Genomic DNA, 27,168 nt, shown 5'->3' on the forward strand with positions numbered 1-27,168 from the left:
CAGGTAACACCATCGGTCTTATGCGACGGTCCGGATGACACACAGCCTTGCGTAAGGGCGCATATTCGAATTAAAAAACTTATATTATCGGGTCCATTAAAACCTCACAAGGTACGCCTTCCCCTCGCTTCTGCGTCAGCAAGGTGCCCCTACAGCTGCTGACATAGGTAAAACCTCCACGTACTAGACAATAGCTCCCCGGTTTCGCCTCGAGATTTCCAGGCGGGGACGAACCAAGTGTCCAGGAAGCAGCACTTCCTGACGGAAGAAAGAGCATCGGTTTCCAAATTCTCAAAACTTCAAACAGCAAGGGCTCACGAAGCCTCAATTGCCCGGACTCCCCGCCGACGGTGGCGCTCCTTAGGTTGCACCTTGCCGACAGCGCGCGGAAGCATCACAGATGGGTGCTGTACCAAAGTACGGCCAATCACACGCCGCCTTCGCCCAGATTCCTCCGCCAGAGGCAGCGCCGCAGCCGCAGGTGGCTCGGCAAGCGTGTCCGCCCGGGGAGCTTGTCCACCCGGCGCCGCCAATCGCGACCCCCGCCGCCTTTCCCGTGATGCCCCGCGGCTGACCTGCGACCTCGCGGCTCACCACTCCCTGCGGCCCGCTTCCCTCCCCGCCCCCGGCGAGCTCGCAGCGCTTCAGCGGCCGCGGGGCGTGCCACCAGGCGCAGCTCCTCCTGTAGCGACTCGAGGCCCTCAGGGGCGCCCTCCTCTCGCCTTTCCTCCCCGCGGCTGGGCCCGACGGGCGGGAAGCTGTGGCCGCGTCCGTGAGACAACTGATCGGTGAGTGGGCCGGGCGCTAACATGGCGGGGCGGAGAAGCGGGCGGGCGCCGGCGGCGGCACGGGGCGGGGCGGCGGGAGGAGCGGGAAGGGGGTGGGGCGACGGGACCTCGCTTCCTCCCTCAGCGCCATTTTGTGGCAGCGAGACCTGCAAATAAAGGGGAGAGCCGGGGCAGTGGCGGGAGGAGGAGCGCAGGGGCCGGCGGCAGCGGGGTCGGGCGGCCTGGGCAGCGAGCGGGTAGCGCGGGATCAGCCTATGTGACTGGGCGGCGCCGGCGCGGCCTCCGTCAGGAGAGGTAGGTGCGGGCCGCCCGCCGGAGCGGCGGTGAGGACCTCGGGGTCCCCAGGGCTGAGGCGCGGCCGCCCGGCCCGGGAAGGGGCGGACGGAGCACAGGAGGCGACTCGGGGTTCCCGGGCCGGCCGGCCTCCCGTTAGCCGCGCCGCTTTTCCGCCTGCGGGGACACTTCCGCCACCCCGAGGCCATTTTACCTCCGTCCTCAGGGTCCCGGGGGCGAGGTGGGCGCTCCCGCGGGGCGGGCGACACCCGGAGGCCGCCCCCTCGGTGCGCGTCCAGTCTCCGCCCCGGTGTCGCCGGCTCCCACCTCGGCCGGAGCGCGAGGACTGGCGGCATGAACGAGTTCAGCAGGGGAGGGAAAGCAGCGTTCGTTGACCAAATCTCACGTCGCGCAGTAGCTTAATATTGCAGCTGCGTTGTTTTGTAGACTTCCATTTTTAAATGATGGCATGCGTTCTGAATTAAAAGAAAAGAAAAAAATTATTTATTGAATTAGAGGTTTTCGTGAAATTTTAGAGTCTCACCTCGGATCCCTGTAAGGCTGTTATTAATTTTTTAAACCATATTTCACTAGTCAGTAGGGTGCACATAGTGGAAAAGTCCAAGTTTGTTTTGATGAAGTCAGTTGGATATTTGATCCTAGAGGAGTGTGTTAAAATCCTTAATAACCGTGTTTATAAAGCAAGAAACGATTCTTTTGCCTGAGATTAAAAAAGATAAAGAAATACTTTCATGATCATGTTACAGTCCTGAGTTGTCCATGTAGTTTTCCTTCTCAGAATTTAGTTAATTCCATTGCTGAGGAATTTAAGTGAAAGTCACGCGTCTGTCACCACAAGTCCTACCGGGTTTTTGTTTTGTTTTGTTTTGTTTAAGTATAGTCGATTTACAATGTTGTTAGTTTCAGGTGTACAACAAAGTGATTATCTACCGTTTTTTTTATTTAAAAACTTTGACCATTAAGATTTCTGTGACAGATAAACATGTTGTAGACATTTAAAACCCCGTATAAAGCTACCGTGAAAATCTTTTCAGGATGCCTAAATGTTACGTATGTACTACATGCCATTTAGTAGCATCTGATTAGGCAAGTTGGGGAAAGAAATTGCGGTCCATTAGAAATTGGGAAAGAAATTGGGGCTTGTGATAAAGAGGAGGTTAAATTTCAAGGGTTTGGGTGGCTGTATTCCTAGAGTGCGTTCAGATTTTACGTTATCTTAAGCAGATAGCTATAGCTAAGAGATCAGTATTTTCACTTCTCTGTGGCGGAACTTAGGCAAACTACCTAAATTTCTAACTCCCAAAGGACAAAAGTACTGATGAAAGTGTATCCCAGACACTGCTATTTTTTACTTAGCTCATCTGATTTATAGAACTTCATAATATATAGCTTTCCTGATTGAATTTTGAGTATTTGTCAGAAATGGGTTGGTATAATACAGAAAATCCATAGCAGCCTTGTGGCATGGAGATGAGAGTTGTAATAATTGTATTTGTACAGTATGTTACAGCTTTCAGAGTCCGTTACACTCTTGTTATGTATGTATAGGTGTAATATAGAATTCCCTTGAAAATATGCTTTGTTTAGAGGTCTTGATCATTTTCATTCAATTGTACATTATCTTGCTCTTGAAAAAAAAATATTTTTCTTGCTCTTAAAAATTTTCTGTTGGATCCTTTTGCAAAGCAAGACGTAGATCGTATTTGGTTTTATTCTTGTTTTTATTATCTCCCATTTTTCTGCATCTAAGTATTTTCTATTACTAAGCTTACTGGAGCAAAACTTTTAAATATTCCTATAACAGTATATCCCATTAGATATTAAGGCGGTGCATCAGGCTAGACGCAGTGCTATCAGACATTCTCAACTCTTGAAAATGTAGTTGGTGGTATTTACTTTAATTTTTCCTAAATACACATTAAAATTCTCTTTTATGTTAATGTTAGTATTTTATTTGAAATATCTTTTGTTTGTATAGTATCTTTATGGCACTTAAAACATTGACATTTGTAGCACTTTGTGGGGCAGACAAAATTGGTATCCTCTTTTTGCTGATTTGGAGACTGCAATCTAGAGAAAGTGACTTGCTCAAGATCACATGACTGATACATAGTCAAGAAAAGTTGGGCTTCCAATTCCTAACAAGTACACTTCTACTACAGTGCCTAGGCTAATACAGTGTCAGATTATTAGTTTCTTACGTTGAGTTGTGATTAGTTTCAGCAAGGTACATGGTTTCTTACTGAAGTTGCGTTGGCTGGTACTTGCTTCTCTGTTAAGGGAGAACTGAGTTGCATAACTTGGGATCATAATGCTAAGAGCCAGGGAAGTACTGGGATCTGGGATGCTAGGCACCTAGCCAACCAAAACCGAACTCTCCATCATATGCTGTTTCTCAGTGTAAAGGCATCAAGAGTAGATGGTGGTTCTGACAGTCTAAACTTAAGAGCTGTATTACCTCTGAATTATCCGCATGGATAACAAAACTTTACATAAAACATAAAACCATGTTTTAGCCAATCCTCTTAAACTTGCTAAAAGGTAGCCAAATTGGTCAAGTTTTGCTTTTTTTCTATTTTGCTTTTCTGCATTCTCTAGCTAAGCTTGATCATTATTGAGGATGGAGGAATGGGAGAATTATCTGTCTTCATCAGTTACCAACTTTTGTCCTCCCCCCCCATTTTTAAATAAGTAGCTGTTTTAATCTGAGCTGATCACCTAATGATTCATAACCCTTTTCATCATCTGGAAAATGGAAACTAACTTCGATTTTAAAAGTTGTGGTTATTAAATAAGTGATTCATAGCACTGGGTATATATTCATTTTTTCCCTTCAAGACTCAGGGTTCAACTCCAAATGATATTTCAGTCATTCTCTTTTTCTGATATGAGAATAGCTTGTTCTAAGAACCTGGAATATCCATTGTCTTTATGAAGGTAGAATTAACTTTAGATGGTATTGTGCTTGTCAGTTGTGCTAAAAAAAAAATTGCCTTGGGGAGTAATAAATTTCACAGCACATGTGCAGTGGGAGTGTCAGAATTGAGAACCAGGTTCTATTTTGATTAAATAGTTGAATGTTGATGCTTTCAAATTTTAAGCCTGTTTCTAATTTGCCTTTTGCCACACTGTCCATTTAACTGTTGTGGCATATCACGGAATCTCAAGCAAAGATTGACTTTTCATCGGCTAAAGAGAAGGGAGGAATTTCTTACTAAATGCTTATGCTTTGATTTCCCAAGTCACATATTCCATATCATGTGGAGTGACTTGTGATTGAGAGTCAACATGTGAAACGCAAACATATATACAAAACCTGTATTTATCCCGATTTACGTTACAAATTTAAACATGTTTTTATAAAGAAAATGTAGGTATTCTTTAAGCAATGTGTAATTAGAATCTACCCAGCATCAAGCTTTTTAAAAGGAAAGAGAACATAAGTCAGTGTTAAAAATGTAAATAACTTGCTGTTTAGAATTCTGAAAACTGGAGGTCACCAAGAACTCTGCAGTGGGGCTTAAAGACAAAAACAGGAGACTCCCCTGATGGTCCAGTGGATAGGACTCTGGGCTCCCTATGCAGGGGGCCAGGGTTCGATCTCTGGTTGGGGAAACTAGATCCCACATGCCACAACTAAGAAGCCCGCATGCTGCATGTGGCATTATTTCATTCTTTTTTATGGCTGAGTAATATTCCATTGTGTATATGTACCACATGCACAGTTTTGAGACGGGAAGCCTTTAGAAGGATTTAACCAGAAGACTGACATATAGGTACACATTTATATACTATTTAAGTATGTTAAAAGTTCAAATGGCTCAAATTTTCTTGTACCTTTTTAATACGTTATTAGTACATTATTGATATTTACCTACTATTTAGCACTGGACAAATGGGAAGTTCAAAGGAAATGTTAAACTTGAGTTGTGGATTCCAAGAGGTTGCAGTCTAGTGGAGTGAATGCCCATTAAAACCATTTTAAAATAGAAGTAGTCAGGCCTCTGGAGGTGAACATGGTGAGGGTTTGTTTCCAAATGCTTGGATTCACTCTAGAGTCACGTTACGATAGTCACTAAGCAGCTGTCTGTAACTTGCAACAGAGATTATAAACTGAGTGATAAGGGGCCTAAAGTAGGCAGGGGCCAATTCAGAGAAAAAGAATACCGATTTTTAAATCGTAGAAATATGGTCATGTCTTCATAGGTATTGGTTGGTCATAGAGACTTGGTCAACTCCATCAGCTCAGAAACTAATGATATATGCTCAGGTTTTTGTTTTACATCCAATGATAAGATTATCAAAGAGGGAAGAATTAAGGCAGTTAATTTATGACATGATCAATATATAATTTTTTTCCTTAAAATGTACTGATTTCTTCAACTCAGTATACCTAATCTGAAAATGAGGGTTTAATGATAGTATGATTAGAATATTTGAATTGGGATTGTATGTAATACAAAAAATGGTATTGAAAATCATCTCTTTTTGAGGAATCTCAGATATTCATTAAGAAGTCAAGTAGCTTTTAAAACTCAGTTTTACACTGTAAATTCTTTGATTAAGTTATTTTTATTGCGTATAATTGACATGTTATTTTCAGGTGTACAACATAGTGATTTGATGTTTGTATACATTGCAAGAGGATCACCACATAAATCTAGTTACCATCTGTCACCATACGTAGTTACAAAACTTTTTTCTTGTGATGAAGATTTTGACTCTTTCAGCAGCTTTCAAATTTACGTAATACAGTATTATTAATTATAGTCACTGTGCTGTACATTATATCTCCGTGACTTATTTACTGGCTACTTATTTAATTGTTTGGAGTTTGTAGTATGTATGGGTAGGTAAAATAAACTAAGAAGAAAGTTTAAGATGTAAGGGAACATTTATGACTTTGCTGCTAGAAAGGATACCTAGGAATAACTTTAAATTAGCTTCTCTTTGTTAAATTTGAACATTAGGAAATAGCACAAGTCTTTTCAGTAAGCATAATAAAGTTAATGAGAGTATTTCTGTCATTAATCTGTCTTTTTCAACAGGATTAAGTGAATTTTATGTAAATTTATAAAAGAAGCTAATTTTGAGATACAAATTATTCTGTGACGTGAAGTTAAATAATGTAGGGATATTTTTATTAAAGTGTAAATACCTTCATACCTGCATTGTGTAGTGATGAATTATCATGAGGATGATAGATTTGACCTTACTATAACAATGTTAATTCTGTAAAAGGAAAGGCTTAGCAACAGGTATTACCCTTCCTCTGTCCTTTCAACAAGATGCCTTGGCTACTGCCTGACGCCAGTATCGGACTTCAGCACAAACCTATTACTTCTGCTGCCAGATTTGTCTTTCACAGGGCAGTTGTAAGAATGCATTGAAAAATTGTATTTCTTCGGGACTTCCCTGGTGGTCCAGTGGTTAATTATATTTCTTTCAATCCTTTGTGGCAACATTACAAAGAATGATCAACTTTTTTATAAGAGAGTTTAAAAAAAAAAACTAATAACAATAGTAATGTAAGATGTTAACAAAGGAGAAACTGGGTGCAGAGTATATGGGAACCCTGTAATATCTTTGCAGCCTTTCTGTAAATTTAAAACTAGTCTAAGAGGTATATATATTTTTTCACACCTTTATCGGAGTATAAATGCTTTACAATGTTTGTTTCTGCTGTACAACAGAGTGAATAAGCTATATGTATACATTTTATCCCCTCCCTTTTGAGCATCCCTCCCACCCTCCCTCTTGAGCATCCCTCTAGGTGGTCACAAAGCACTGAGCTGATCTCCCTGTGCTATGCAGCAGCTTCCCACTAGCCATCCATTTTACATTTGGTAGTGTATATATAATCAGTGCTACTTTCTTACTTCATCCCAGCTCCACCCCACCCCACCCCATGCCCTCAGGTCTGTTCTCTACATTTGCGTCTTTATTCCTACCCTGCCACTAGGTTCATCAGTACCGCTTTTTAAAATTCCATATATATGCGTTAGCATACGGTATTTGTTTTTCTTTCTGACTTACTTCACTCTGTATGACAGATTCTAGGTCCATCCACTTCACTGCAAATAACTCAATTTCGTTCCTAAAAGGTTTATTTTAATTTAAAAAAAATAACCGAATGATTTGGTCATAACTGAGTTTAGTAATAAATTCGTTTGAAAAAGCCAGTATTTTTTTCTTCCTACCTTAACTGGAAGAAAATCAGTTGACTTTCCTCTCTTTATTCCTTTTTCTAGGATTCAAGATGACCAACGAGGAACCTCTTCCTAAAAAGGTTTGTTTTTTCAGCAGTTTCTAAGCACTTTTTTTGACTAATAGAGTTGAGGGACTATCCATATTGTTTGCTTGTTGTTTACTCCCTTGCCTTATATTAATAATAGCATCATGGGTGTATAATGTGTGAGACATTGTATTTAATACATAATATATTTTTAGAATATTTTCAGCCTTTGGAAAACTTTTGTAATAATGACATCCCCGTGGTCAACTTGTAACCTTTATCATATGAATATTCCCAGCTATATAACTACAAATAATGTCAAAATAAGAGATTATTTTACAAGATCCTATAAGTTACTTATTTTCTTTTTTTTCCCTAACTTAAATCTCTTTGGTTGTAATGCAGAACCAGTTCCATATTTTTCAAAAAAGGTTACAGCTAGTTGGTTCTTAGATTCTACCATTTCCTCTGAAGTTTTATTTTCTAGTCTCATTTTCCCCATTTTATCTTCAGTTTAGTCACTATGACACACACACAAAAGAGGTTACAAAAGAATAACACTTTCTAAGAGGTATTTATAATTCAGTTGGGAAAGTAGGAGTATGTGCTTATTAACCAGTGAATATTTAAGTGGACAATTTAAATAGTAAATATTACGGAAATTTCTGTCCTAAGTTTTGGGGTCAAGTGCTTTAACAATCTTGAGAATTACTGGGTGCTTTCTGTTAGGCTTTTTTTTTTTTTTGGCGGTACGTGGGCCTCTCACTGTTGTGGCCTCTCCCGTTGCGGAGCACAGTCTCCGGACATGCAGGCTCAGCGGCCATGGCTCACGGACCCAGCCGCTCCGCAGCATGTGGGATCTTCCCGGACCGGGGCACGAACCCGTGTCCCCTGCATCGGCAGGCGGACTCTCAACCACTGCGCCACCAGGGAAGGCTTTTAATATATTCTGGTATAATGATTTTCCCTTTTCTGTTTTCTGATAGTAACATGTTACTGGTAAATGCTACAATTTGAAACATTTTTATAAAGAAAAATGTTTTAATATCTTATAAGGGAAATTAATAAGACTTAATTTTATATTAAAGTAGGAGAGGTGCCTCAGCTTTACAATCTTCTTTTGGTATAGAGAAAACATTTCATATTTCTCAATTTGCAAAGCAATTTCATCTCATTAGAATATTATGCCCACTTTAAAGAACTTTTTATTTTGAAATAATTACTGATTCATAGGAAGTTGTAAAGAAATGTACAGGGAGGGGGCTTCCCTGGTGGCGCAGTGGTTAAGAATCCGCCTGCCAATGCAGGGGACACAGGTTCGAGCCCTGGTCTGGGAAGATCCCACATGCCGCAGAGCAACTAAGCCTGTCACCACAACTACTGAGCCTGCGCTCTAGAGCTCGCGAGCCACAACTACTGAGCCCGTGTGCCACAACTACTGAAGCCTGTGCACCTAGAGCCCATGCTCTGCAACAAGAGAAGCCACCGCAATGAGAAGCCCGTGCACCACAAGGAAGAGTAGCCCCCACTCACCGTAACTAGAGAAAGCGCGCGAGCTGCAACGAACAGCCAGTGCAGCAAAAAAAAAAAAAAAAAAGCGGGGGGCTTCCCTGGTGGTGCAGTGGTTAAGAATCTGTCTCAATGCAGAGGACATGGGTTCAAGCCCTGGTCTAGGAAGATCCCACGTGCTGCAGAGCAGCTAAGCCTGTGCGCCACAACTACTGAGCCTGCCTGTGCTCTAGGGCCCACGAGCCACAACTACTAAGCCCTCGTGCCACTACTGAAGCCTGCACGCCTAGAGCCTGTGCTCTGCAACAAGAGAAGCCACCGCAATGAGAAGCCAGTGCACAGAAACAAAGAGTAGCCCCCGCTCGCTGCAACTAGAGAAAGCCCACGTGCAGCAACGAAGACCCAACGCGGCCAAAAATAAATAAATTTAAAAAAAAACTCTATAAAAAAAGAAATGTACAGGGAGGTTCTGTGCACTCTTCACCCAGCCTCCTTCAGCATTAACATCTTGCATAACTGTCAGGCATCTTGCATAAGAATATCAAAACCAGGAACTTGACATTGGTACAATCCACAGAGCATATTCAGACTTCCCTGGTTATGCGTGCATTCTGTGTGTGGCTGTATGCAGTGTTATCACTTGTAACTTAATGTAAACAGCACCACAACCAAAATAGTTACCTGAACCATTACCACAAGTCTCTCTTAAGCCATTTTTTATAGCCACATCCATCCTCTCCCACTCCATTCTTAACCCCTGGCAACCACTAATCAGTTCTTCATTTCTAAAATTATGCTATTTCACAAATGTCGTGTATGTGAAATTATGCTGTATTACGTATCCTTTGAGTTTTTTCACACAGCATAATTTCCTTCAGCTTTATCCAAGTTGTTGCATATGTCAGTTGTCTGTTTCTTGTATTGCTGTATTTCATGGTGTCATAGTTTACTATCCACCTGTTGAAAGACATCTGGGTAGTTTCCAATTTTTGGTTATTAAAAATAAAGTTGCTGTGAGCATTTGTGTACAAGTTTCTGTGTGAAAATAAATTTTCATTTCTTTGGAATATGTGCTTAAGAGTGCATCTGTTGAGTTGCATGGAACATCCATTTTTAGTTTTAAAAGGATTCGCCACACTATTTTCCAGAGCAGCTGTACCATTTTACTTTCTCACTAGCAATGTATGAAGGCTCAGTTTCTCTGCATCTTCACTCAGTATTTGGTGTTACCACTATTTTTTTATTTAGCCATTCGAATAGGGTGTAATGATAGCTCATTGGGTTTTAATTTGCATTTTCCTAATAATGATACCTGTTTTAAAGATAACAAATAGTCCACCTTTTAAAAACTTCGTTCTAAAAATTAAGACTTTTTTTTAAAAAACGTCGTAGTGTGCACTGAGCCATTTAAGTTTCAGACATTTCAGTACAGGCTTCCTTTTGGGAGGAGCTTTGTGTGTCTTTGGAAAAAGGGGATTCCTAATAACAGAAACCAGCAGTTGGATTAAAAGTTATGATCCTATCTTCATAAAAATAAGAATATAAATGCTGGTGGTATTTAATATTTAAAACTTTTAGAAAGAGCACTTAGTTTGTATCATAATTCTCTTTTTAGGTTCGACTGAGTGAAACAGACTTCAAAGTTATGGCACGAGATGAATTAATTCTCAGGTAAAATGTTCTTTACCAAATACAAGTCTTTCTATAGAACATTATGTTGTGATTCTGTCCTATAGTGTTTATGTGAGGTATTGTTTTGTTTTTAATGTTAATACATCCTCAAATCATTTAATATATTTTTTGAATCTCTTTCGTATGGCCTATTTCTGCATTATATAAACATTGGGGAAAGCATAACACTTTAAAGAACTAAAGCACTAGCTTGGGTAACTTCTAGACTGATAGGTAACTTGAATTTTTTTCTTGTAGAGGGCAAATATTCAGAACTTTAACTTGAAAAGCCTTTGTACTTCATGTGCATAACTTGCTATGGGGAAAGACCCTGCTCTCAGAAGCTTTCAGTTTACCAAATGAATAGACTTGTTTTGATGTAGTTAATTTTTTTACTTTTCTGTGTAACATATGGAAAATTTGTACTCCTTAAGGATATTCTTCTCGTTTTGGAAGAAATATTTACTGGTGGAGCAAAGTTACTCTTTCTCATAACTGTGACCTTGATCAACTCATTTAACTTTATATATCTTTCATTTTATTATCTGCAAGTTAAAGCAGTTGGATTAAATTACTTTTAAAGATGACTTCCAGCTCTGAATTTCTGTGGTTATCTTAAAATGTCTTACTAAAGCAGATTGTCAAGTACAGCATTATATTATTCGTTTTTCAAATGTAAGAAATCAGAAAATGGGATCACGTGTGTTTTGTATTTTATAACTTAAATATATTCTTTTTGCATTTTATCACTATGGTAAGTTTTTTACGAGGTAACTTTTAGATAAAAATGAAATGAATGTTTTTCAGGGCAACCTGCAAGTTCATTGAACTTTTTCTTCTAGAAATTGCAAGGAATTTTTACTTGAGGAACTGAGTAAATTTAACAGAGTGGAAGTTGGGGAGAGAAAAGGTGGTTTTATAAGATAGGGAAACAGATTACATGCTCCATTGTTTCCTAGAGCCCAATAATTTCCCACCGTTGTTTACTTAACTAGCTACTCTATTGCAGACATGCTCTTTATTTCCCTTTACTGTAATCTCATGCATAGAACAGTTTTTCTGTTGCATACCTTCATTTTCCTGCACGTAAAATTTAAATACTTAGTATTTTAAAATACTCTTGCCCTTTCCTGCTGATGTAGACACTTGTGATATACTACTGCTCGTGTTGATGTTCTCTTTGTACCTCTGATATGGTACACTCCTTGCCTTGTATCCTTTTCTTAGATAATTCCTCTGGTTAGTATGTGCCGTCTCTTGATTTAACTGTTGGGTGAGAAATCGGTACTATAATCTTAATTTAAAAACGAGGAACAATTTTTTATGTTAAGTTATCTTTAAGGTTTTTAAAATCATGTGCAGTTTATATTTTTGAGGTCAGTTTAATTTCTTTATTTAGGGACTTCTCATTTATGACTTTTAAGTAGGTTTTTTCCTCATTAATTCTCCTTGTGATTTTAAATTAACTGCTACTTAGTCTCTCTTTTTTTCTGCTTGATGAGGATGTTTGTGGTTTGAGCATTTATATATGTATATATATATATATATATATATTTTTTTTTTTTTTTTTTTTAATTTAAGGCTGTGTTGGGTCTTCGTTGCTGCACGTGGGCTTTCTGTAGTTGCGGCGAGCAGGGGCTACTCTTCATTGCAGTGCGCGGGCTTCTCATTGCAATGGCTTCTCTTGTTGTGGAGCACGGGCTTTAGGCACTTGGGCTTCAGTAGTTGTGGCTCCCGAGCTCTAGAGCGCAGGCTCAGTAGTTGTGGCTCACAAGCTCTAGAGCGCAGGCTCAGTAGTTGTGGCACACAGGCTTAGTTGCTCTGCTGCCTGTGGGATCTTCCTGGACCAGGGCTCGAACCCGTGTCCCCTGCATTGCCAGGCGGATTCTTAACCACTGCACCACCAGGGAAGTCCCTGAGCTTTCATATTTCTCATTTCCTCTAAAATAAATAGTTCTTATATAACCTCCACAAAATGTCTTTATTCATCCCAAAACGTTCAGTGAACTCCTCTTTGTGTCCTAGGTTGTAGAGGCCGTAAAAATGAGCATGCCCTTGGCCTAGTCTTTATGTAGAATGGATTAGCTTGATATTATGGGATATTTTTGTTCATTGTGTTGTAATGTTAATAAATCTCATAGCAAACTTGTCAAAGATTTTAAGATTATACAAATATTTTGTAAAATCAAAGTGAATTTTAATTAGCTGTAACTGAAGAGCACCCTGAAAACAGCTCTTCAGTAAGCAAGGTGGCAGACAGCTTACTTTCCAGGAGCAGTTGCTTAAACGTAGGACTGGGGAAAGTTTGTTATCTGCAGTAATTGCCAAGAGCAGCTAATATGGCCTATATTTCGAGGGTAGAGGAATATAATGAAGAAAGGTCCTGATGGCATATGGCATGTATGAAAGTTGTTTCTGCTAATTAGATATGCTTTGGAAACATAGTATGTTCTCCCCCCCCCCCCAGTTTATTTATTTATTTTTTACTTTGAGAGAATCACGTGGTATTTTCACATAAGAGCCAAGATAACCTTCAGTCCCTTATAATCAGGCACTTAAAAATTTTTTTTAAATGTTTTTTTTAGTTTTATTTAATTTTATTGATTTTTGGCTGCGTTGGGTCTTCGTTGCTGCGCATGGGCTTTTTTCTAGTTGCGGCGAGCAGCGGCTGCTCTTTGTTGTGGTGTGCAGGCCTCTCATTGCGGTGGCTTCTCTTGTTGCAGAGCAAGGTCTCTAGGCACGCAGGCTTCAGTAGTTGTGGCACGCGGGCTCAGTAGTTGTGGCTCGCAGGCTCTAGAGGGCAGGCTCAGTAGTTGTGGCACACGGGCTTAGTTGCTCCGCAGCATGTGGGATCTTCCCAGAGCAGGGCTCAAACCCATGTCCCCTGCATTCGGATTCTTAAGCACTGTACCACCAGGGAAGTCCCTAGGCATGTTTTTAAAATGCCTTTTGTTTGAGGTGGAGAGCATATCTGAAGAGTAGTGTTAAGTTATTCAGTCAGCTTCCATATCTGGGCAACATGCTGAACATCAGTGATACAAGGTCCTGTAAGGTGTGTGATCTGACCCACGGGAACGCTGCTTGGTGTATTCTCAGCAGGGAACACTTTTCTCTGTATTTCCATTTACCTAACTCCTGTAAGTTGAGAAGGAATAATTTTGAAGTGAGTCATTTATTATGGGTTAAACTAGATTTATAGTTATCTCAAAATGGAAGAGACATTAAAATTCATGCAGTGGAATTCTCAGTATTACTTAAAGCTTATGGATGTGGTTTTCTAGTATATTTAACAAAAGCAATTTAAACATGACAACTAATATGGACTTATTTTTGCACTAGGTGGAAACAATATGAAGCATATGTGCAAGCGTTGGAGGGCAAGTACACAGATCTTAGCTGTAAGTTTGAGTTTTAGCTTTTCCTAAAGACCATGTGACTGTTGCCTTTTAGATTGTTGTTAGAAGCACAGGATAACTGGTCTTACTAAGTAATTTTTATTCAAGCATGTTATTGAGAAACTCTGTCCAGGCACTGTGTTGGGTGCTAAGAAATAGGTGGATGAGACATGCCCTCTCTTCTTGAAGAGTTCGCAGTCATTGGAGAAGACCAGCATGCAATGATCTTATAATAGCACTTCTCTGTTAACTGAACTACACGGTTCTGAGAGAGCACAGATAGGGAAATTCACAACTACTTGAAACTTTCCTTGATGTGTCCCTTCCACAGAGAAATTTGAAGTGAAGCATGAGTTATTACTCTAGAAGAGAGAAGCAACCAGTGTTAAATTTATGATAGCTTAAATTGTAACAATAGGATATAGCTATGTATTTATGGATTTTTCAACATCTAAAAATAATACAACAGAGTTTATCATTTCAGACCAATTTAGTCTTTGTCACTATTCACTGAGTTAGAGTAACATACTATTTGTGAGTATAAAAACCAGTACACTTTTCCAAGTTCAGAAAGCTTAATATCATGAAATCTCAATCATTGTATGATTACAGTATAATCCATAGAAGTTGTGAACATTATGAAAGCTTAAAGTAATAATTGTCTCTGCAGTTATGGGCATGTTTATATTGAATAGGTTAAAAACAGTACTAATCAGGACTTTGTGAATACTTCATAGTGTAAACAAATGCAAATAACGAAGTTTCCTGGTGTTTGTTGGCAACAGATTAGACTATAACAACGTAATCCCGTCTAGCATTAAGTGGCTGTGGACCCGTGTAACAGCACTAACTCCTAAAAGAGCACTCATGATCAGGAACAAACTTCACTGTTACAAAAGCATTGATAGAATAGAAAGTAAAGATTTAAACTTTTTACCATGGTTTTTATCATCTCTTCAAAGGCAATCAGAACTTTCTTTTGGTTAGTTCAGTTTGATCTTGAAATTATATTTCATGATGTTGGGGTTTTTTTTTCCTTTTAATCATCAGCTAATGACGTAACTGGCTTAAGGGAATCTGAAGAAAAACTAAAGCAACAACAGCAAGAGTCTGCACGCAGGGAAAACATTCTTGTAATGCGACTAGCAACCAAGGAGCAAGAGATGCAAGAGTGTACTGTAAGTCTTTCAAATGTTTTAAAGTCTTTTTGAGGAATTGGGTTTTGGATCACATGATGACATGTATTAATTCACATTAAGCTAATTTTGTATACTTAATACGAATTATAGATGCATATTTTGTTAAGGTAGAAATGCTTTGAGCTTAAATGTGCTAAATGTAAAATTTTGATAACCTTTCATCATTGGATTTAAAGTAATTTTTCTGTAGCCAAGAAGTCAAAAATCTTAAATTATTCTCTGAAATCTCTATGATTTATAAGAATTAGTATATTGGTTCACATATCTTTAAGTAACTGATATCTGAGGGTATAAGCAGCATTTACTCTTTACTAATAAGCAAGCCATCTGATTAGTTTCTCCTCTGCTGTCTTTACCCCTTTCTGAATAAAGTTATTTTTCTTAGTATCATCAACTTCTGCCATGTCTTTTAATTGTTAATCTTTCATTTGTACTATTTGCCATGTCTACATAGATCTGAAATCTAACGATATATTGGATCCTTTAGCTCTGGGGCTGAATTTAGAGTCAGTTTTATGCTGTCTTTGACAGTCTTAGCACTTTCTTCTAGTGTTTGTATATGTCAGTTATATAAAATAGGGGCAGCTCTATTCCTGTTGTTCCTAATCGTTTTTTTTTCTTTCTTTCTTTCTTTCTTTGTTTTTTTTTGTTTTGGGGCTGCACTGCGCGGCTTGCGAGATCTTAGTTCCCTGACCAGGGATCAAACCCAGGCCCCTGCAGTGAAAGTGCTGAGTCCTAACCTCTGGACCGCCAGGGAATTCCCTGTTGTTTCTCATTTTCCTGAATTTTTTTGTGTAATCTCCATTTGATAGTTATTAAAATCTAATGCATAAGGCAATATTCTGGTCACTGGAGACTAATAATCTGTGGGGCACAGTTCTGTTTCTTCTCTCACCAATAAGATGTTCTTTAGGGCTTAATCACAATCCTTATTCTTCTTGTGCAGACGCTGTCTTTTGTCCACATTTCCACAAAAGTCTTTAGTCCCTTTTCCTTCTTTTTTTTTTTTTTCTTGCCGCGCTGTGCGGCATGTGGGATCTTAGTTCCTCGACCAGGGATTGATCCCACGCCCCCTGTGCCCTGCGTTGGGAGTGCGGACTCTTAACCACTGGACTTCCAGGGAAGTCCCCTTCACTTCTTCAAATTGACTTCTTCACCTGTTAAAGAGTAGCCTCTGTTATTTTCTCTATCTTCTCACCACTCCTTTTGTTTCTACCAATTTAGTTTCCATCTGCACTGCCACTGATATTTTTTCTGTAAAGTCACTAATGAACGTATTAAGAAATTTTTCTTTCTGAGCACTCATATGCCTTTACTCTCCCTAACTTCAACTATTGACTATTCCCACCTTTGGCTTTTTTTTTTTTTTTTTTTTTTTCCTAACCTAGATACTTGGTTCCAAGAAGTCTTACCAACATTTTGAATATAAGGTTTTTGTTTTTGTTTCCTTTCTGTAACACCCACCCATCCCATTCAATTTTTTTTTTTCTCTCAGGATTTTCACGTCTAATGGCATGAGTACTACTTCTCAGGTGCCTAATCTCAAAACCATTTAATTCTTTCTTTTTGTGATATTTAGGACTCTAGATTCTGCCATTTACTCATTAATAGTTTTAGGTTTCCCTGTTAACATGGCACTGTGCCAGATGCTTACACATGCCAAGGATGAATCTTACCTTCAGAGTGCTAGCACCTGGTAGATAGAGTGTGAATAGATGGTGCTGATGATAATGTCTCATAAAACCAGTACATCTTGATTTCTTTCTGTCTCTTGAATCCTATTCTTGACATTCTAGTCCAGATACTTCTTAACACTTGCCTAGATAGTATGTGCTGTTGACTCACCTCAGTGATTCTACAGCCATCCCATATACACTGGCAGTTTTGATCATATTATGCCTAATCAGGGCCTTTGGTGATGCCTCATCACCTTTTGTCATCTCAACCTATATTTAAGATTCTTTTCAAGTAGAACCTAACTTCTTCCAGCCACATTTTTTTACAGCTCTTCTCTGCACAGGCCAGCCGAAGAACTCACTGCTCTTTCAGTTAGAACACAGTAAAGTTTTTCAGAGAGGGCAGCAGGAGCAAACACAAGGAAATGGCAAGCTAATGTGTAGCAGATGAGGGCCGTCCACTGTGTAATCTAAATACTAGGAACTATGTTAGTGTAAGAGAGGCAGTGTTTTCTTCAGTGATAGCGGTACATGGTGTATGTTACATGGCGTGCTTTATTCCTGTTAGATTACCTCAGCAGCTGGATTATATTGAATAAATAGGTGTACTTTTTGGTTTAAAATGAGTTACTTTTAAAATTCCTTAAGCTAAAAGAGGAAAAAATAGTTCTGTTTGCTCAGTGAAATACTAACTAAATATATCCTAGTATATTTGTATCTTTTATGGTAGAAATTAGCTGCTTAGGAAATGTTAGTTTCAATCCTATTTAAGGTTTAGTGTGGAGCAGGATCTTGAACCAGATCTACTTTGGGTGTGAAGAAAGTGATGCATTTAATGATGATATACTGTATCTCATATTTTAGAAATGTATTTTTAGTGTGCTAGTAAATAGTACAACCAAAGTTGAAGTTGAAGGTTTCATATGTAAGCAGAGGGATTTGGTATGGTGGAAGAAGCCCTAGATACGGGAGTCAGGAGGCTTGAGAACAAAAATTCTAGTTTTAGTACTGGCACTGAACTAACTATCCTTGGACAGTTGGCTTATTTAATGTCTCAAAAAAAAAGCAGTTTGGACCAGGTCAGTCACCTTCCAGCCTTACAATGCTGTGATTCAAATCTCCTTGGAGGGAAAAAAAATGCTTAATTTTGGGTTAAGGTGCTGTTTATAAAGCTGTAATGCCAACTCATGTAAATATGTAAGTACTATACATTTTTAAATTTAGAAATGCAAATATGTTTTAAATTATAACCTTGTACCTGATGTATTTTTAGGGAACTTGTATATAGACTAATTTCCCATAAGCACAGATTTACTTACATAAGTAATATTTTAAACTTTGCTTTTTTTCCCCAGTGGGCATCAGCATTTTTAGTAAATATAACAGTGATTGATTGATTGATTTTGTACTGTTTTGGTTGCCAACGTGTTAGTCTCCTTATATTTGAAGTTTCCAAATATGGAGTGCAATCAAATGGCCTTTATTCCTACATGGATAACCTTAAATAGTTTCGTGGGGGTTTTTTTTCTTCTTTTTTGGCTGCGCAGCTTGCAGGATTTTAGTTCCCTGACCAGGGATCGAAGCCAGGCCCCGGCAGTGAGAGCACTGACTCTTAACCACTAGACCCTCCTAACCAGGGAATTCCCAAATAGTTGTTTTTAATTTGTACTTTTTTTAGAGGACTTTATGATCAAGGGGGGAAAGGACTTAACAAACAAGTTGTAAATCCAGTGAATGAAAGGGATTTTATCTCATCTTCTTAGGTATGTTTCCTTGGATTTGGTAGTAATTGGGGTTTCTTTGCTTTGCACAGACTCAAATCCAGTACCTCAAGCAAGTCCAGCAGCCTAGCGTTGCCCAACTGAGATCAACAATGGTAGACCCAGCGATCAACTTGTTTTTCCTAAAAATGAAAGGTGAACTGGAACAGACTAAAGACAAACTGGAACAAGCCCAAAATGAACTGAGTGCCTGGAAGTTTACGCCTGATAGGTAAACAAATCATACTCCCCAGTCAAGACTTCCCTGACAGTCCCACTACGAGAAAGCTGTGGTGGGACAGCCAAGTACTCGTTTCCACACCAAGACTCAGACTTTTTGAGCCAAAAAAGCCACATTCTTACACTATCCAGCTTGTAATGGTTAATGTAAAACTTACCAGATGAACCTTGTGTTTCAGCTTTTTTCTCTTCCCCCTCCCCTTGCTTCAGAGGCCTGATGGCGTCGGACTATTCCGAAGAAGTGGCCACCTCCGAAAAATTCCCCTTCTAGAACGTGTAGACACTTGAGAAATGTTTCTGTTTGAAGAAAATAGAGGGAGAAACAGAAGTCTTAAGTCTGTGGCACACTGTGTCTTCAGACAGTTTGGAGGAATGAAAACCTAGAGATTTAAAATCATGAATTGAACATGTAAAATTCCAGTAAATGTAAAGATGGAATATGCATCGCTCTTAACCTTGAGCATAGTGACTTAGAGACACTGTATATCAGTTTTGCCAATAAGACTGTGGACTTCGTGATCGTTGTTGAACTTCTGGGTCAAACTCAAATGAGGTGAATTTTGCCTTTAAAGGGTTTATTTGCTAAGAACCAACTTAATAGTCATGAGAGAATCAAATAATAGATGTCAGTACAAGTAGTTCATATATTTAACCATTTAGTTTGGGGCTCCATATTACTTGATTGAGCCTTAAATCAATGTGGTTTTACTCAATGGTTTGTTCTTTGAATGGTTGCTAATACTGTAGATAATCTTATTGAGGACTGTACAAATAATGAAGGTGTGGTATCAAACTTCAGGTCTAAACTGTTTGAAGCATTATAAACATTCATTTCACAACTAGATTGTATAAGGATATTAGCTGTGATGAGACTCACTGCGTTATTTTTTTCAGTAGTGAAATTTATTAAATCCCCATTCCATTCAACAGGCACATGTTGAAAGAGCATTGTCGTTGGTGTTAATGGGGGAATGTGTTCCTTCATTGTATTTGGGCCTTTTGTATTGCACTCTTGATATTAAATTAAATGTGCCTTGAAATAGTTGGTTTTTTTTTTTTTGTTTTGTTTTTGGTTTTGTTTTGTTTTTTAAGTTCAAGGATTATTATGATGATTTTGTTGTACTTTTAACATTTTGGTTTTGGGGGGGCTGTGAGAGCAGATTGATTTCGAAAAAATTGTTGCTGTGCTCTTCAAAGTGAAGGAAAAGGCTCTGTGTCTCATTTTTTAAAGACCTACTTTTTTCCAGCTGGTATCATAAAAGACAAGGAGACTTGACACTTGTTGCTTTTTGACACCTTGTCCCAGGATATTGCAGTAGACATTAATGTGGGACAGCTTCACAGGGTGCCTGCCAGAAGATTGGGGACAGAATGTATTGGAACTGTGGGCTGGCCTAAGTGAGACATTTTGTGAATTGGAAAAAAAAAAAAAAAAGGTATAGTGATCATTTCTAGCAAATTCATTTGATCATTTAGATAAATGAGGCATTATTTTCTTCATGCTTCCATCCAATCCTGGAGGTGAATTTTTTCGTCAGATCATTCTATAAGTCACCAATTCGAATTTTCGCTTGGTGACAATGGAGTCTAAGATGAGTGGAAGATAAATGTTCCAGATTGCCCCAACGTTTAAGTGCAGTTTTAACAAGGGTGACTTAAGTTCTCTCTTAATCATTCAAATCAATTGTAAGTATCTTGTATGTGTGTGCTTTAGGGAACTGGTTGTGGGGCAGAGGGTGGGCTGGAGAAGTGGTTTGTGTGACTTCACGGCAAGAAATCGCTTCTAAAATTCTCACTGCTTGTGGGGTTGGAGGGTAAGTAACCAAATCTGTTTGAAATTGGCTTCTTGTGCCCGAATTAAGGCTTTTGTGTATATGTTATGCCATTTAAGATCACAGTAGAGATGGCCTATGTATTCTCAGTAGGTCAGGAAATAATTCATAAAAGGTATCATTAACACGTACTCAAATTTAGCCAAGCATCTTTCTTTGCCACTTAGGTAACAGTCACCTTGAAGTGGGTTTTTTCTTCTTACTGTTGAAAAATTTTTTTTAATTAATAAGGTAACACATGATAATGTATAAAATGAAACAGTGTAAAGAAAAGTGGAGGTGAAAAGTGAGTTTTACTCCTGGGTGTGACCTTGCCCTTCCCTGTTCTATTCCCCAGGAGTAGTAACCACTTTTAAATTTCTTGGGTATCATCAAGATAATTTGTATGCGTATACAGTAATTATATATATATATATATATATATATATATATATATATATATATATATATATATTTTAAACAAATGTGACATACATGTATACATACATACAGATTTGTACCAGGGCTTTCCCCACCCCACTTTATCCTTGGGCATTTTCCCATTTTTTACTATATTTAAATTACTTACCATTTTTAATGGTTATATAATATTTTCATTGTATTAGTAAATCATAATTTATTTTAATTACCTATAAATGGGTTTTTATTTTGTAAAAAGTAGGCTATAAGCCAGAGTTTATCGGGTGGTATAAATACATCATTAATTTGAAACAAATAGTCCTCAATCAATACTCTGTCTGGAATAATTCAAATAGAATGGGTTATGTGGGTTTTGTTTTGTTTTCCACTTTTTTATTCTGTTTTAATTTTAAGAAAGATCTCATGAATTATGTTGTCCACTTTAGTTAAAATATTTCATACATGAGATAGTGCATATATTTCAGAGTAGAGGGATATATTGCAGTGTTTTGACAGTTTTCAGTTTGCATTTAAATTTAAACATTTAGGTACTTGTGTGTACACCTCTTCAGAATACCCTGTCTCCCTTCCCCTTGATAACAAAGCAGTGTACAGTGTCCGTTCTTTTTTATAAATCATTCTCTTAAATTATTTCCTATTGTATTTTCTTTGTGGGTTATTTGATTTTTAGGAATGGATTAGATTTTTTTTTTTTTTTTGGTAAAATGATTCCAAAGACAAGTTACTTGTAATTGGATTCTTACCATCTTTTGTGATATGATGAACACACACAAATTTTACATGACATAGTAAAATTACAGAATGTTTAAAGAACAGCAGATTTTTGAAGATTTGTTTTAAAGTGATCACTAATTTTAGAAGTAGGATTATTTTAGAACAGGCATTTGTAAAAAGGCATGACTTCATAAATGAAATATTTTTTGCATTAGAATTTGTGATACTTTATATGAGGTTAAGTCAGGTCACAAATTAATGTATTGATTTTACAATTGTCTATGTTTTAAAAAATTCATATAAAAGATTTCTCAGGTTGGTAAACACTGATGCTGTATACTTTGCAAGAAAGCAGCGTTGTGGGAGCATAGGCAGTAAAGTGGAAGGAATGCCCCTGTCTTAGATGATGGTGCGTGTTTCTTATTCCTCATTTGATTTGTAAACTCTTGTTCCCTAGAGGCTAAAGTCTGAGGGTGCTTATAGGAAATGGGGGATATCTGGAGCTATAATAACAATGAACAGAAGTATCAGCTAATAAAGTTACCATGTAGAGAAAAAACCCTTACCACATGCTAACTCATGGTTTTCATCTGAGGCTCCTTTGCGCAGTGGTACCCCAGGTTTTACCAGAGATTTGTGTAAGGAAAATGTATTAAAAACTTTTGCTTGAATCATATTGGGTTAGAACATGTGCTATTGATAAAAGAACCTTGCAACACTGAGCCAAAGAATGAGAAACATTTACAAAGTGCTCCCATCTTAAAACATTTAAAAAGTGTGTGTACAGCAATTGCAAAAATGCAATCAAAAGCCCCAGTAACAGTGTCTCAATAAAACTTCACTGCTTTTCTTTAGCCTCATTAATAAGAATAGAAGTAATCACTTTTAAAGAGTTCTAATTTAAGTATATAACTGTGATGTTACCTTTGAAACTTGGATAGGGACAGTTTGATATTCTTGTGATGGAGTAAAGTTCAGAATGACCTTACTGGTTAAAAAAAATTTTTGCTCACACTTTCTATTGTTTTCTTCTTTTAACTCCTTTAATACGGCTTTCATTTGCCTGATATACTACTTCAAGTTCATCTCATCCTTAGTAGTAATATAGGGGATGAACATTGATTGCATTTTTGCAATTACTGTGTATATGCACGTAGGTCTATAGTACATTGCACTAGCACTTGGTAACTAATTTGTTGAAAGTATGGCACTCCTAATTTGGCAGACACTTACATATTTGCATTATTTATGATAAGTAACTCCAACCTTATTTTTGTGTCCTAAGGGTAATCTTTTCAACATGGATAAAATCTTCACCACATACCAATATTAAAATTTCAAAAACTTCCATCCCAGTTTAAGACAGCTCATATGAAATTAAATGAGGGATTGGTGAATAGGAATAGTCTTAAGGCTTTTTAAAAAGTTACTGAACAGGCCTCACTGAATGCAGTAAATAAACATTCTTGTGAGAACTGCCTCTTAAGAGGCATCCTTAAAAATGCTGATCTAGCAGGAATAAATATACTCTCATTCATTTATATATTTATAGGTGCTGATTTTTATATATTAGGTATTTTAAAGTCTACATTTGTGGTTAATGTTGCATTTACCCTTTCAAGAACTTTTCTGTTCCATAAAGCTAAGTACCTTAGTGTTTTACTAATACTGGTATATCTAAAATGTGTGTTAATTAACTGGCCTGTTTCTATTTCAAATTATAATTTGGGATAAAAATAGATTTCAGAATCAGTTATTAATAGAAACAAAAAGTGGCCATTTAGATACTTTTTCTTTAGGTTTTTTAAATTTTTGCTGCTGTATTGGCAAAATACTGAAATGTACAAGATGGATGTGTTCCAGAAAGAAGATGGTAATTGTAGGGAGGCATCTGCTGTGACATAGTGTTATGTTCTGTACGTGTTACATCTATCGTTGTAATAACTGCAAGCAAAGAAGGTTGTAGAGAGTTTTGTCTTCATTTTGTGATGAATGGCTCTTTCCTTTACAGCCAAACAGGCAAAAAGTTAATGGCGAAGTGTCGAATGCTTATCCAGGAGAATCAAGAGCTTGGAAGGCAGCTGTCCCAGGGACGTATTGCACAACTTGAAGCAGAATTGGCTTTACAGAAGAAATATAGTGAGGAGCTTAAAAGCAGTCAGGATGGTAAGGGGTTTTTTGAAAAGTTTGGTTAACTTTGCACTGGCTTTAAAATACTGCCAGGCATGAGTATTATAGATCAGAGTCTGTATATGCTCATCTCTGCCAATGGTTCTATAAAATTATAAGTGAAATATTTCCAGTTGAGTCAGCAAACAAAGCCATTTAATCTTAGCGGTCCCCTCACCGCCCCCCCCAGCCCCTGAGTTGTTTATGGTGCAAATTTCATAAGAAGTTTTTGTTTTTTAGGAGTGGGATTTGGCAAAAGATAGAAAGGCTGTTGTATTACTAAGGCATTATGTAGCTATATAAATTTATATTCAGTGCTTAAAAGAGGGAGTATCTTCATTTAACCAATTTCTGTAAGTGTAAATCTTGGAAGTATTTGGCTATTTCCAGGGATCTGAAAATATATATAATTGATTGTGGAAATTCCCTGGCGGTCCAGTGGTTAGGACTCGGCGCTTTCACTGCTGGGGCTGGGTTCGATCCCTGGTCAGGTAACTTAAGTCCCTGCAAGCCGCACGGCATGGCCAAAAATAGAAAATAATAAGTAAAAGTATATAGTTGATTTTACCTTTTAAGATCCTATTTAGTGAATAAGATGTAATAGTTCTTTGCTAAGACAAATGGAACTTAATTATCAGCCGCCCTCTCTTTTTTTGTTGGGCAAGTATAGTTTCATCTATGCTGTTTCTCCTTTGTGAGAAATATTAGTAGTAAGAAAAATACCCAAGCTCTGGAGATTAAATTAATTGCAAATTTGTAGTTAATTGCAAAGAAGGTCGCTAGCCAAGCAGTATCTTTAAAACTGCCTTTTCAAAGTGATGGTTCTTAGCTCTCACTATGTGTAAATACAGTAAATAGGAGGTTTTGTATAGTAGTAAGTGGACTCCCCCCCACCCCCCAGGCCTTTTTAGAACTTAATAGACATCTGTATTTTTATCAGTTTTCAAGAGTTATTTTCTCGGATAATCCTCGGTGACTGCATAGGCTCCTTTGGAGTATTAGAGTAGGGGACCGCACTTCCCCAGGGGCTAACCTGCTGTGGAGCTGAGACATCGGCTATAGGAGAGTGAGGGGGAAGGGGCTGGACGTGGGGGCCCCGAGGTCAGCAAACGTGGAGCAGCTTTTGTGGGTTGTGACCCGTTTTATGTGGCTAGGTAGTTTGAATAGATTTAAATTTGGTTGCTTTAATATATTTAAGTTTTTGCCTTCCTCCCCAAAACAAACTCATGGTTGAATGGCTATTTTAAAATTCCAAGCACAATTTTAAAGTACTCTTTTGTGATTTTATAATTGTATTTGTTTACTTAAACATTGACTGGTTGCCTGGCTTTGTGCAGGCACTAAGAAATATTTTTAAAGATGTTAACAGAGATATTAAAGTAGGTTTGACTCTCCTTTGCACAGAACTGAATGACTTCATCATTCAACTCGATGAAGAAGTGGAGGGCATGCAGAGTACCATCCTAGTCCTTCAGCAACAACTGAAGGAGACGCGCCAGCAGCTGGCTCAGTACCAGCAGCAGCAGTCTCAAGCCCCCGGCCCGAGTACCAGCAGGACTACATCTTCTGAGCCTGCAGGACAGGCAGAGGCCACAGGTAAAGACTGCAGTCGTCTGGCCAACGGACCAAGTAATGGCAGTTCCTCCCGGCAGAGGACGTCTGGGTCTGGATTTCATAGGGAGGGGGACACGGCCGAAGATGACTTCCCTTCTTCACCAGGGAACGGTAATAAGGCCTCTAACAGCTCGGAGGAGAGAACTGGCAGAGGAGGTAGTAGTTACGTAAACCAACTCAGTGCGGGGTATGAAAGTGTAGACTCTCCCACGGGCAGTGAAAACTCTGTCACACACCACTCAAATGACACAGACTCCAATCATGACCCTCAAGAGGAGAAAACAGTGAGTGGGAAAGGTAACCGAACTGCGGGTTCCCGCCACGTTCAGAATGGCTTGGACTCAAGTGTAAATGTACAGGGTTCAGTTTTGTAAAATTTTTTCCAGCAAACTTTTATACAGTGTCATTTAATTTGGGAGAGGATACTGTCCGGAAAATGAACGCATACTTTTGTCACAATTTGCCTTTTTTGTGGGTGTTTTTTTTTTCTTTTTTCCTTTCCCTTTTTCTTTTCTTCCTTTTTTTTTTTTTTCTTTTTGCTTCAATACCTCTGCCACTTTGGAAATTGTAACAGTTAATTAATTACTTTGAATGTTGCTAAAAGGACATTTTGTGTAGGGTCAGGTTATTTTTATATGAGTTAATGTGAAGTTGTAAATGGAAATCTTTCCTTAAAGTGTAACACAATGATGTCTGTTTAAATCTGTGTCTATCCTAGAACCTGTGCTGTGTAAGGGCATTCTTATTCATGCTGTTATTGTACTTACGCACCATTCAGACTTGTTAGCGTAGATGTGGGTTTATGACTGCCAGGTCTGCCCAGTACAGTAGTTTTATCACTGAAAGTTGGACTTGTTGAAGGAGTCCTATAGTAGTTTCAGTGTTAGATACAGTTTTTTCCACCATACATCTGTGCATTTTCTCTTTAGGTGACTGAATGTTTAAGAATTTTGTGTGCATAGTTACTCAGTTTTTATGAACTGTTGTATCCTGTTAATGCATATTGCTCTGTGACTCCAGTATATCTTACCTGTACTGACCAAACTTAAATAAAGATTTTTATTGTAACTCCGTACATTAGTTGTTTTTTGTTTCTTTATGTGTGTTTAGCGTTTGTCATTTCTTTTCATTGGCTTGCTGAATGTCTACTCATTATTCTTCAACATACCACAAAGGTGAAACTTAAGTCCATGCATAAATTTAATTGTGAACTTAATTTTTTTTTAATTTATCCCTTGTTTTGGAAAATGAACTTGGAGTTTAGGACTACACTTTAATGTTTTTTCCTGACTTGTAAAAATAATTGTTAAAATACTTGAAAATACAAAAAATATAAAGAAGAAAATAGTCACCTAAGTATTTGTTAGGTTTTAATTGAAAAAGTAGACTTTGTTTTTGTGAAATGATTTCAGGTAATTAGGTATCTCTGTAGTCAGTGATGTTTGTGTTAAAATATTGGCCACTTCTACTGATTTGTACTAATAATATCTGCTAATGTTACATAGTAAGGGTGTAGGGTGTTAGAATGAAGGTGAAATGTTTTAAAGAGATAAAGTTTGCTTCTTTTCCTGTCATGTTAAACATTAAGAATCAAGGTCTATGGAATTGAATGGCTTTAGAATAACTTTTCACATATGTGGTGGAGATGAAAT

The 27,168-nt window shown here is 38.1% G+C and overlaps 1 protein-coding gene across 2 annotated transcripts; it reads left to right on the forward strand.

Annotated features, from left to right (window-relative positions):
• Positions 1-7,341: 7,341 nt before the first annotated feature.
• WTAP (WT1 associated protein) lies at positions 7,342-25,945 on the forward strand (the record flags this gene model as incomplete). 2 transcript variants are annotated; one of them, XM_079716647.1, is made up of 7 exons in its annotated part: positions 7,342-7,371; positions 10,442-10,497; positions 13,837-13,895; positions 14,943-15,070; positions 18,581-18,759; positions 23,745-23,899; positions 25,307-25,945. In XM_079716647.1, the coding sequence occupies 7 exons, from the start codon at positions 7,342-7,344 to the stop codon at positions 25,888-25,890; spliced, it is 1,191 nt and encodes a 396-aa protein (XP_079572773.1). The 2 variants fall into 2 exon arrangements, with proteins under 2 accessions (XP_079572773.1, XP_079572774.1); XM_079716648.1 differs by lacking the exons at positions 23,745-23,899; positions 25,307-25,945 and adding an exon at positions 18,978-19,038.
• Between the last annotated feature and the right edge of the window lie 1,223 nt (positions 25,946-27,168).

This window comes from Hyperoodon ampullatus (assembly GCF_949752795.1).
Source record: "Hyperoodon ampullatus genome assembly, chromosome: 12".
Lineage (NCBI taxonomy): Eukaryota > Metazoa > Chordata > Mammalia > Artiodactyla > Ziphiidae > Hyperoodon > Hyperoodon ampullatus.